At 31.6% G+C, this 12,828-nt stretch overlaps 2 protein-coding genes across 2 annotated transcripts; one reads left to right on the forward strand and one right to left on the reverse strand.

Annotated features, from left to right (window-relative positions):
• Positions 1–1,909: 1,909 nt before the first annotated feature.
• Positions 1,910–3,702, reverse strand: LOC116105270 (trimethyltridecatetraene synthase-like). The gene is made up of 2 exons (XM_031391720.1): positions 2,789–3,702; positions 1,910–2,656 (listed from the first exon to the last, which is right to left on the reverse strand). Exons 1-2 carry the CDS (start codon positions 3,677–3,679, stop codon positions 2,024–2,026), a joined length of 1,524 nt encoding a protein of 507 aa, XP_031247580.1. The 5' UTR covers positions 3,680–3,702; the 3' UTR covers positions 1,910–2,023.
• A 4,232-nt stretch (positions 3,703–7,934) lies between these two features.
• Positions 7,935–10,214, forward strand: LOC116105215 (phenylcoumaran benzylic ether reductase TP7-like). The gene is made up of 5 exons (XM_031391649.1): positions 7,935–8,163; positions 8,409–8,543; positions 8,638–8,875; positions 9,594–9,797; positions 9,895–10,214. The coding sequence occupies exons 1-5, from the start codon at positions 7,981–7,983 to the stop codon at positions 10,071–10,073; spliced, it is 939 nt and encodes a 312-aa protein (XP_031247509.1). The 5' UTR covers positions 7,935–7,980; the 3' UTR covers positions 10,074–10,214.
• The last annotated feature ends 2,614 nt before the right edge of the window (positions 10,215–12,828 follow it).

The raw sequence follows: 12,828 nt of genomic DNA on the forward strand, positions 1-12,828 counted from the left end.
TTTACTCTTGTGTCAATTCTGTTTGATCCAATATGCTCAATCCATTGGCATCACACTTTTATCTATAATAGAATAAATTAACAAGGTAAAAATTTTAATAAAAGTCATATGCTTGACTTAATTTCCAACAATACCTCTCTTAAATCAAGCTCTAAGATTTAAGCTCGTGGACTCGCCCACTTAATTTTTTTTTTTTTTCTGGCATGGTCTCTTTACTCTTGTGTCAATTTGCTTGACCTATTGTGCATGATGCATTGACATCACACATCTTGATTTACTAATCTATTGACATAGTTTGCATAGAACTAGGGTTTGACTCCTATATAAAGAAGTGTGTTTGTCAGTTTATATGTGAGAAGAAAAGAATGAGACAAGTTCCAAAAAGAATTTATTACAAGTTGTATTAGAGCCATATAGGCAAAAGAGATCATATCAAACGATCATATTAGAAGCCAGTTAGGCGTAGAGACGATTAGATAAAAAGCTAATTAGGTGTAAAGGTATCATTATGTCATAGATGATCAGTTTAAAAGCCAGTTAGGCAAAGGCATCATCATATTATGATAAGAAAAAAAGAAAAAAAGAAAAAAAAAAGTCAATTAAGAAGAATATTGACATCAACATTAGTTAGGCACGGTCATAGCCAAAAAGGCAAAAGGTCATCTGACGAAGCAACATCTGACAGATTGGCTAATACAAGCCATTCCGATGATAAATATGTTATAAAAATTCCCTGAGAAAGATGTAGAGATTATAATATGTTGAAAGATTCAAAGAAATATATTTAATATTTTGATCATGATATTTCCCTAATCAATGAGCAATTAGTATTGAACTTGCCAATAGTAATAACCAAAAGGTATGATTGAAAAGTAATTTAGAGAAAAGCAAGAAGAAACTAAAAAAAGGTAGATGATGATTTAGTTTAATTTTTTAATATTTTGTCAGAGTATTTAAATAAATTATTTTTGTACTTTAAGTTTTAATTGTATTTTTAATCATTTTATTGTGTATACACAACAACAAAATTTTGAGTATGTTAATGGTTCAACTCCTATTACAACCCCACTTCATTCCACACCCATTGGTTCATTCTAAACTACTTAGTCCAGATTTCAATAGTGAGTTGTGAGTCTCTAGTCTAGATTAAAGCGCTCATGAATTCCAAGAAGACAGAGGGCTGCTAAAATGCCAAATCCCTGAACAAACAAAAATATATAGACAATTCAATTTGAGCCTTCAATCCTCTGATTTATGCCAAAGGTTTATGGTTCATAGAAGTTATAAGTTCAACCAGACTCTTTTAGGACATGATTAGTTGCTCAATGATTGGTTCATAGCTCAAAATGCACTAATACATGTACATTGGATTCTAGAAATGATGGTTAATGTTTATATACAAAGGCTTACCTTGAGTGGGTTCACAAGAAACTAAAATGGCCTTTTACATGCATGAGAAAACGCATCCCAAGTCTAGTTTAAAAAATTGGTCTGAAATCCAATCAAACTCCTGCGCGCCGGCGATATGTCACACCTAAGGTGGGTGCAAATCGACTGATCTACCGATTTGGGCCTTCCATATAGTTTGGGCTTGACCTCTCTTTTTTTGGTCCCAGAGTTTGAATTCAAAATTGATCCAGTTTTTTATTAATAAAATCGATAACCGTTACCAGATATTATTGATCGTTACTGGTTTGTAAATCAATTGATTTTATTTTTATAGGTTTTTTTAATTCAATTTTCGTCAGTTATTTACAGAGTTAATGACAGAATTGTTAAAGGAGCTCTACAGCAGTTTGAGCTCAATTTTTTTTCTTTGTTCTTTTGCTGTTTTACTATTCTGTATTTGAGTGTGTGTATATATATGAAGAGGAACAATCTATCCAAGAACATGAATTGTTATATCGTATTATAGATCTCAAGTTAAATCTTAAATTTTTTATTCCAAATGATATATTAATAGCGATGCTGCATTACTTAAAGACGACAAATTTAGGACGAGAATATTTGAGATGTAAGTGAATCATAAAGAGTAAACATGAAGCGGCAGTCGAGGCTCAGGGACAGCAACAAGTGGAAATTTTCTTGGAGTTGATAGTCCAAAAATTTCCTCCATATCCAAATCCTCATGCTTCATATCACCTGGCAATTTCCATGCAAAACCATGTAAAAGATTAGCCAAATTTGATCGAATAACCTTGAGTCCTAGACTATAACCAGGGCACATTCTCCTCCCCGCACCAAATGGCAATAGCTCAAAATGATGTCCCATAACATCAATCTCCTTATTCTCCATGAACCTCTCAGGGCAAAATTCATCGGGTCGACTCCATACGGCGGGATCTCTCCCTATACTCCACACATTAACGAGCACACGAGTGTTCTTGAGGATGTCATAACCAGCAACATTGCAATCTTCTCTAGCTACTCGAGGTACCAACATTGGTGCCACAGGATGTAGACGCATTGTTTCTTTCACAATCGCATCTATGAATGGAAGATTACTAATGTCTTTTTCTTGTACTAATCTGTTTCTCCCAACAACTCTATCGAGCTCTTCAGTTGCTTTCTTGAAAATGTCTGGCTTTTTCAGAATCTCGGAAATTGCCCATTCTAGAGTCACCATTGAGCTCTCGGTTCCACCACCTAAAAGATCCTAAGGTAACGAAAAAAAGAAACAATAATAATTAATACCCAAAAAAAAAAAAAAAAAAGGTTAATTATCATTATCTCAAGCCCAATTGTCTGTGCAAGAAACAGGTAATTTAATTATTTGAGATTCATCTACCTGGATTAAAGCCTTAATCTGATGTCTTTGGAGCTTAACTTGGAAACTAGGATCATCAGCAAGCTGCAACAACACATCAACCATATCTTTAGACGTATTCTTCCCCCTACCATCATGCTCATCCAGCACATGCTCATAAAACCTATCAAGCTTCTTCATCACTGCCTTCATCCTCTTCCTATAACCTTGTAAATCCAAAAACCCAACCCACGGAATCGAATCTCCAATATCCAACACCCCATTTAGTAAAAACAATTCTTCAAGCATTTCCTTAAACTCTTTTGGTGTCACAATCTCACTCTCTGATTTCTCTGTGTATTTTTTCCCCAACACCATCCGGCTAATCACATTCAAACTAAGATTAGAAAAATGATCTTTCAAAATAATAGGCTTGCCACATGATTTGAACAGGCCGTTCACAAATAATTTTGTCTCTTCTATTCTGATATACTCAAATGATTCTAAACGTTTTGCACTAAACAGCTCGATTTGACACATTTTACGTGCCTGGCGCCAATATGGACCATATGGTGCCCAAACCATATCCGAATAATTGTAGGTTGTGTACTTGCCTCCAGCGGTTTTAGGCCTGGAAGCGAAGTTGTGATCATATGTTTTGAGGAAGTATCTTGCCATTTCAACTGAAGAGCCCACGACCACAGTGTATGATCCGAATCGGAGTTGCATAATCGGCCCGTATTTTTTGGCGAGAGAGTGGATGGATTGGTGCGGAAGTGAGCCGATGAGGTTTAGGTTACCGATGATGGGCCATGGGCTTGGGCCAGGTGGTAGGTTGAGTTTGCGGTGGTAGAAGAGGTTGAGACAAAAGAGGAGAGTGAAGAGTAGAGTTGGGACCAAAAGGAAGGAATTGAAAGGCCAAGAATTCTCCATTTTGAAGTGTTATTAGCGTGTTTATGTTGGCGGATGATACAAATGAAGTGGTGCAAGCACTACTTATTTATAAGCAACGAAGGAAAAGCAATAAACATATGGTTTTGATACTTCATCATTGAAGACCTCTTTCTTTTTTTTTTTTTTTTTTTTTTAATTTCCATCTTTTATTTCTTAACTGATGTGACACATATTTGTGATAATGACTCAATATAATAAATAAAAAAAAATTAATGAAAATATTAAATTTCCGAACCAATTTTACACATGTTAAATGGGGACGCTTCCCTCTAAGTATATATACTTTGTTAATTACTAGCTTTTCGAATTTAGGAGTTTAAAGAAATCAAACCCAATTTTTTTTTTTTTTTCCTATGGCGATAAATTAAGGAGTATTGTCCAAATTTCCTTCGGTTTTTGCCAAAGAAATAAAAGAAAAATCATTAGCATTTTCTGATTTGCACAGCATATAAACTTCATTGTTGTTAGAAATAATGAAATATATATATACACCTCTCTTTTAAAACATTTATAACATGGATAATATTTTTTCTTTAGTGGGTAGTTATATGTCTATTCAATCCAAAATTAAATTGAATAAAAAAAATCACATCATTATTATTGGAGACATTTAACAAAGTGGAGAGAATATAATTTTACAAAGAATAGTTTGATAGATTTATTTCTTTATTTGATTGCTTCAAGTGACAATATACCTCTCTTTTAAAACATTTATAACATGGATAATATTGTAGAAAAAGAAAAGGAGCATGTGAATCATTATTTCTAATTTTGCAAATTCATGTCATATAGAATGCATAATTAAGTTAAATAAATAGATGATAATGACACAAAGTTTGCTTTTTATATCTTTAATTGAAATAGACGTCCATTAATAATTGTATATTAATATTTATAAAAGCTTTCTTTTTATTTAGTAAAGAATCCGATCTCGTGAGTCGTGACCCCAGGGTGAAAATAAACGATACACTCTGATTAATTGAGTTAAGCCTTCTATACAACTTATATTGAACCTTGTTTAAATTACTATTGATGAGGCTAGAAAGATATCATTATTTCTTTTGATAAGTTTTAATGTATTTCTAGACCCAGTTAGATCTCTTATATTCTGTTACTTATTTGAACCTCAAATACTTCTTTGAACAGGGATCAGCTCGGAAATGCATATGTTAAAAAAGGGGGGAAAAAAAAAAAAACACTATATTTTTTTCTCCGTAACAAGAGTAAATAATTAAGAAATCAAAGTTCAAAATTTAGACCATAAGTAATATAATAATTGCAAAATATGAAACAAGTGGAACCCTAAACTTTTATCAATTAAAATAATTAAGTAGAATTTTTTTTATTTTTTTATTTTAAATCAACTTTACTTTATGTTAGTTTGATAGTTTTCCTTCTGCACAGTAGATCCTCCTCTTCACGTACGCAACAGTTCATCATCTCCGGTTCATATATTTCCCTTCAATCCCATCGTTTTCTTTTTCTCTTTCAATAACCGAGTTATTAAAACAAAAAGATTTGTAAACATTAGCTCGCAAGTTTGATTGGATTCCTTCAACAAAATATGGACTTAAAATATTTGCAACATCGCCCAAGAAATTCTTTTCATGAAATACAGTCTCTACCTCAATAAGGTATGTAGTTGCTATTGGGGTTAGGAATGTTTAACAGAAGCACCCGAGCTGTCCGGATTTTAAAACTTCCTCCCCATAATGCAATTATGATCGTGCTAATGACATTTTAATGCGAACAACACATATATATGTATAGGGGTGTAGCCAGGATTTCTAATTAGTAGGGTCAAAAGATCTAAGTAGATAAATTTACAAGAAAATATATATTGAAGTAATAAGCATAAAAAAACGTAATTTAAAAATTTAATTTTAAAAGATATACATACCAAATTATCAATTTTATAATTGTTCTTGACTGTTCATATTCTGAAAACATTGCATAATTGTTTTATTGACAATATAATTCCATCAAGCATCTCTCTTTTAATATATGTAATAAGACAATTATTTAATAATTGCTTAATTGATAATACTACCAAATATCTCTCTCTCTCAGTATAGGTAATAAAATAATAATTTAACAATTAACCTCCAAATAAGTAGTATTTCTTGATTAATTCAACTAAAGGAAGAAGTATGAGAGAAGATGAAAGGAACTAAGGAAGGGAGAAAACATGAAAAAAATACAGGTATTTTCAAATCTTTGGATTAATAAAATATAGAAGCATTTTAGTGGAGTCAATAAAATATAATTAATTTTTATTACGTTAATATAATTTTCGGTGGGATCAAAATTGTAAAATCATAATGGGTTGAAATAAGCCAAGCCACTTATTCACTTTCAACGCTAACATAATGAGATTCCATGCCACCTTGATGTTGTGGTAAAACCAGATATGATGAATTGATGAGCCAAAAATCCACCAAGGTAAGCCTCTGGAAGCCTCCGTGGGTCCTGCCATGCACTCATCAACCAAGATATGCCTCTGGAAGCCTCCGTGGGTCCTGCCAGTGGCAGACCCAGGACTTTTGTTGAGAGGGGGCCTCCATGGCTCTGCTATTGTTTGTTAACCAACTATTAAAAACTTAAAAAAAAAACCACCAAACTTTAAGCAAAGAAAATAATACAATATCAAGAAGCTAAAAGAAAATGATGCAATAACACATTACTTTCCTACTTAAATAAATCTACGAGAAGCAAAACCTTAAAAGCAAATATGTAAAATCACATCCAACTCATAAGGAAACACAAGAAAATTTTGATGTGGAAAAACCTCTTAAATGCGAAGAGAGCAAAAAATCATAAGAATCTAACAATCCACTTAAATCCAATATAATCAAAAGAGTTCACAACAACCACAATCTACCAAAAATATTTCATACAAATTTAAAGTCCAATCACAACTTTAANCGCGGCGGTAATAATAGTCGCTGTGGCGATTGTTCTTTCTGTCCAAAGCATCCGTAATCTTCAGAATTTGGTAAAGTCATCAACACAAAAATTGTAGCTCTTTGAATAAGCTTTCCAACGCCACCAGAATCGTCAAATTCAGATTACCACAGCTCAAGTTATGATCAAAACATCGAAGCATGCTCATCTTGAAGGATTTCTAGATTTTACGGTGTAATTTCGACGCGTCACAACTTTCTCGTTTCAACTCCGATTCTTGCACCGTTTGTTCCTACTCGTCACGAATTCCATCGACATCATTCTTTTTCCTTCAAATATCGGTTTGAACCTGAAAATACTCAAAATACACCCGTGATCCCGTAAAAAGTATTTATGAAAGAATTAATTCAAATTCCACACTTTAAACACATTTTCCCATAAATTACCAATTAAATCACTAACAAAATATAAACATTCAAGCTCTTATCAGTGCCCTAGAGAACTTGGATCGTCATGGTTGTTGCAACCTTTCGAGTTGATAGGTCTTTTTCCATCCCTCTTGGCCTTCCGTTCTTGACAATTATTCCGATTAAAATTTACCTGAGACTCCTCTCACCCCTCATGATACACATTTTGATTTTGATTTTCGGGGATTGTGACATGCTTGTTGTTGAGGTCTATTGGTTGTATCCCTGTAAAAATGCTTGGGCAATCAACCATTGAAGGAGTCACATTTGTGAGAGAAATTTAGTAAGAAGGGTTTGTGAGTATAGTATTATTGTTTTTTTATATTTAAGTTATATTTTCTGATATGACTCAATAAAGAAAAGGTCCACGTCTATCCATCTTGACAAGCGTGTAAAATATGAAAAACGAAAAAAAAAAAGTGTGTACGGTTTGCAAAGGTGAAGTAAAAATATAATATATGTTTTCTCTGTTTAAAAAATTATTTTATCAAATAATTGTTTTACATTACAAAACGTGAAATCAATTAAGCATGGCTTATATTTAACTGTATTAGAAAGTATATCACATGTTAAATTTTGGTCACATGTATTACATCTTGGTTGAAGCTATATTTTTTCTTTAGTGGGTTGTTATATGTCTATTCAATCCAAAATTAATTTGCAAAAGGTGTAGCTAAAAGGACAGAGCAATATCGATCCAATCGCACCTAGACAAGTATATCAATTATTTATATGTTTTTCAGATAAAGTAGATATTGAAAACAGAGAGAAGAAACATTGGTCCTAGTTTAATCTGTAAGTAGTGTTTTGTATCCCAGCTCCAAAAGTAAGAACATTTCCATACTATCCATTGAAGGATCCATCGCATCCTTCAAATCAATAGTTTGAGATTCATTCTTGTTCTCCCAAATGGCTCAGAAAAGTAAGATTTTGATCATCGGAGGAACTGGAAATATGGGAAAATTTATTGTGGAAGCAAGTGTAAAGGCCGGCCATCCAACCTTTGCACTGGTCAGGGAGACTGCCCTCTCTGATCCTGTTAAGGCAAAACTTGTTCAGAATTTCCAAAGCTTAGGCGTCACTTTGCTCTATGTATGTATTTCCATTCCCTTCAATATTATTTTTTACTACATGTTAACAAAGTAGAACACCTTAAAAGTTGGCACAAAGGCTCCTGAGACCAGAGTCCCAGGCGAATGAGGACCTGACTCGGAGCGCAGGAGATTCAGCATGAATACAGTATAATAACTATTAGTAGACCTCAAATATCACGTTGTGTAGCTTAATGTATCACATTGTTTAACTTTTATTATATTGGGAAATTGGTTTGGATGCAGGGAGATCTTGAGAATCATGAAAAGTTGGTGAAGATGCTGAAGTTAGTTGATATAGTGATGTCAGCTATTAGCCGTTCAGAGATACCAGAGCAGTTTAAGCTCATCGCTGCCATTAAAGAAGCTGGAAATATTAAGGTTGGTCTATTGACTCTATTCCTATCATATCCATTAAAATTCTCAAAACTGTTATTATTAAATGGCATAATAAATGTTTAATGAATTGGTACAGAGATTTTTCCCATCAGAGTTTGGAAGCAATGTGGATGCTGGACATCCCATTGAGCCAGCAAAATCAGGTTATGCAAGAAAGGCAAAAATTCGACGTGCTATTGAGGCCGAGGGAATTCCCTACACTTATGTTTCCTGCAACTGCACCTTTGGCTTCTTTCTTCCTACACTGGCACAACCCGGAGCCGTTGCTCCTCCCAAAGATAATATCTTGATTTATGGCAATGGCCAACCCAAAGGTAATTACAAATAAACACATATCTCCATCAACTTCTTTGGTCAATTTTCACTATGGGGTCTATGCATTTGTTTTTTAAACTGTTACAGATCTTAAAATTTACGAGGGTTTTGTGATTTATTTTCTTTTTAATTGTTGTCATTAATCATTTAGGATCATAACCTTGGGTTTCACTCAAAAAATAAGTCTGACAATTACAAAAGTCTCAATTTTTGAAAAATATGATAAAAAATCTCCAATGGTGATTAAAAATGCTGACTTTACATTGAATATTACTACCTTAAGCTTTTATTATATCACCCTTGGGTCAATAAAACTAGAAGTGCAAAAAAAATTACTCAAAAAATTGAAGTTACAGTATCCTACCCAACCATTATATACTGGTAAGTCTTTCTTTAAAAATTGTCAAGACCATATATATTCACCTTTTTTAACAATCCAGATCTAACAATGATCATAATATATTTATATCAGAACGTCTTGATTAGAAAATTGTTTTTATTGTGAACTTTATTAAAAACTTACACTATAGTGGAAGTAAATTGACAATTTTCAAAACCAAAGTTTCTATTAAAAAATTATGAAAGCAAATATCGAAAATTAAGGAAATCTACTCGTGTAATTAATAAACAGAAAAGAATTTTTTATGATATATATTATACGTGTAACGAAAATACATGAAAGCATGGCTTACAGTTGGTATTCTAATTTGGCTGCAGCAATTTTTATCAAGGAAGCTGACATAGCAAGCTACACCATCAAAGCCGTTGATGATCCAAGAACATTGAACAAGACCCTCTACCTTAGGCCTCCAAAGAATATCTACTCATTCAATGAACTTGTTGCCCTTTGGGAGAAGAAGATTGGCAAAACCCTGGAAAAAATTTATGTCACTGAGGACCAAATTATTAAGATGATCCAAGGTTATTAAGCACCCTTCCTAATTTGCTTAAATTCTGTAATTAAAAAAAAAAAAAAAAATGAATTCCTAATGAGTTTGATTTTAACCCATTATTGCAGATGCGAATATGACAGACAAAATTATGCTACTAGTGAACTATTCAATATTTATGAAGGGAGAACAAACAAATTTTGAAATCGATCCATCTTCAGGGGTGGAGGCTTCTGAGCTCTATCCTGATGTTAATTATGCCACTGTTGATGAATACCTCCATCAATTAGCTTGTTTAAGCAATTAATTGAAGTGTGTATTTATCATTATTATTTAGTGATGGTATTTGTTTGCAATCGTTATCTTATTCTACTCAATTTCTAAATGTAACAATTTAGAAATTCATAAAATATCTAAATAAACTTCGTTTCATTTTAAATGACTCTTATTATTATATTATTTCTTTCTACTCTTCATCCCTCTACTCATTTGTGTCTCTTTGCAACATTAATTTAATGATAACGAATTCATCAAGTTGTGCATAAACCAAATGAAGCTGTCGTTTAAAGCTTAAAGGCAACTAACAGATCTGTAAAAGATCAACAAAATATGAACATAGGAAAAAAAAAAAAAAAAACACAGTATTATATGCAGCAGGATAAAGACATAGATTTAAAGAGTTTTTATTTTTGATTATTTTTTAAATTGGGTTTTACATGGAAAATTAAATTATGATTTCATTTGTTCATTTAGGATCTTATATAGTCGTCGCACAATCTTAAAGGATATAATAGTAAATTACTCGTTAACTGTTGATTTGATACAAATTTTTCCACGTCATCATGCGTAAGGATTACTCGTTACTCTTGATTGGGCCTGAGTCCATTTTGTTCATGCCAATTTACTTTAAAAATGGATCTTAAGTTTTTTATCTTCATTTGTTAGATAAGTTCTCAAATCCTCGGCTGTTCATGAGCGTCTTCACAAGCTCCATTTCTTCTTATAACATTTCAATATTTACTATTAAAAACTCTTTTTAACTCGTATAAATTAAGAACAAAAAGAGTTGTTTCTTTTTACCACATTTCATTTAAATATAAATACTGTAACTTTTTTTAATTTTTTTTTAATATATTATCATTTATTTTCAAATAAATAACTTATTAGAAAAAGTTAAATTATACAACTTATATTTAAACATTTAAAATTTATAAAAAAACACCTAAATAAATTACCTAATATACTTTTATATATAATAATTATAGATATATACACAAAAGTTAAATGAGGTCTAAAATTTATTTGCTTAAAAACCCATTTAATATCTTTGCCAATATCGTTCGAAATGAAAGGTAGAATTTGGTTACAGATAGAGAGAATTTGGTGATTGAAATTTTTTTTCTTAGCATGACATAGAAACAATATTAGTACGTAAATGATCGTCTTTGGATGATTTATTTAACCATATGATATTTTATACAACAGATGTACGGATTTTCTGAGATCTAACAAAGAAAGTTTGGCACAAAAATTTTCTGTCAAATCTCAGCCAAAATACAATTTTATTGTCCTTAAAAGTTACATAAATAGATAGATTGTTTTAAAGACTATCATGTTGATACCAATATTAATTCTTAAACTCACCAAATTTTTTTCGGATGACTAGATTTGGTTCACTATTTCTAATCTAACATATTTAAGATAATTAATTATTCTAGCTCTCGTGCAATTAATAACATAAATATATAATCAATAATCAATTTTAATTTAATGATATAATTATAACTTATAATGAATATAAATATATATAATATAACTTTTTTTTATAGGATACTTTATATATGAATAATCTCCATGTAGTCATAAAAAATTCTGGTCCTTACTTGAGTCAGTTATAAATAAGAATAAACTCTACATTGTAATAAATTATAATTTTTTTAGGTTTCGTCTTAAAGAACTTGCTTCCACGTGATAATACTTATTTATATGTTGCAAAAAATATATGCTATGTTATATTAAAGGTTTATGAAATAAAATATTAATCTAAAGTTATTTGGGACAATGATTTATGCTTTTGAGTTGTTACAACATCTTTGAATTTACTTGTACGTAATAACTTGTCAGCATGGACACATTCTTATTGAAGTCAAAATATATTTTTAGGTTTTAAGCATGTTTAGAGCTTCTTGACACAAAACTTTTTGTATTTTCGTATTATAATCCTCAAGATTATCTCCAACCTCTTTTGCCAAATTGCAATAATGATTTCTTCTTTAGTTAAAACATACACAGCTTGTTACTCATTTGGATGATTGAGGAAAACATTAATATCTATTCGATCAGTGTATACTTTACCTCTATACCACTTGCACTAAGGTAAATTAAGTCCAAATAGTAAAATTTGTAACTACAAATCTATTAAGTTATAATCTCTTTATAGTAATAAAATTAGCTTGGTCCTGCCATTATGACTATAGAGAGGTTCCAATGTATTAGTAAAATACAAATATATAAACTTTTATTTATATATTACTAATTTTAAAAAACCAAACAAATGACATGTCCTTATAATTATTAATTATGAGATATCTGCAAAAAACCCCAAATGTTTGTCAATTTTATAGCACCTGGCACTTTTTGAAATGCATGGGTAGCCCCATTTCCGTTAATTTTGTTAGTTATCTTTAATAGATAGCAAAGTGTTTTGAAATTCTTTAACTTTAGGAAGGGCATTTTTGAATTTTCCATTATTTACACAAACCCTAACTTGTATAATTTTTTCTCCTATTACTTCTTTCTCTTTCATTTTTTATTTCTTTTTCCTTCATTCTCTCTCCCTCGGCCTCACTCTCTTTTCTTCTTCTCCACCTCGGTCTCCGTCTCTCTTCTCCTTCGGATCTAGCTATCGCTTGTCGTGGAAGGCTACCGGACTAGACCAGGTTACGACGGCCTTCAATGACAAAATGTTTTTGAAATTCTCTAACTTCTTTTCTTCATATTTGGTTTTTGTCTTTGGTTAGATAGGGTTTCATGTTGGAAGAGTTTTTGGTATTGGGTTGATT

Source organism: Pistacia vera, unplaced genomic scaffold (assembly GCF_008641045.1).
Source record: "Pistacia vera cultivar Batoury unplaced genomic scaffold, PisVer_v2 Contig116, whole genome shotgun sequence".
NCBI lineage: Eukaryota > Viridiplantae > Streptophyta > Magnoliopsida > Sapindales > Anacardiaceae > Pistacia > Pistacia vera.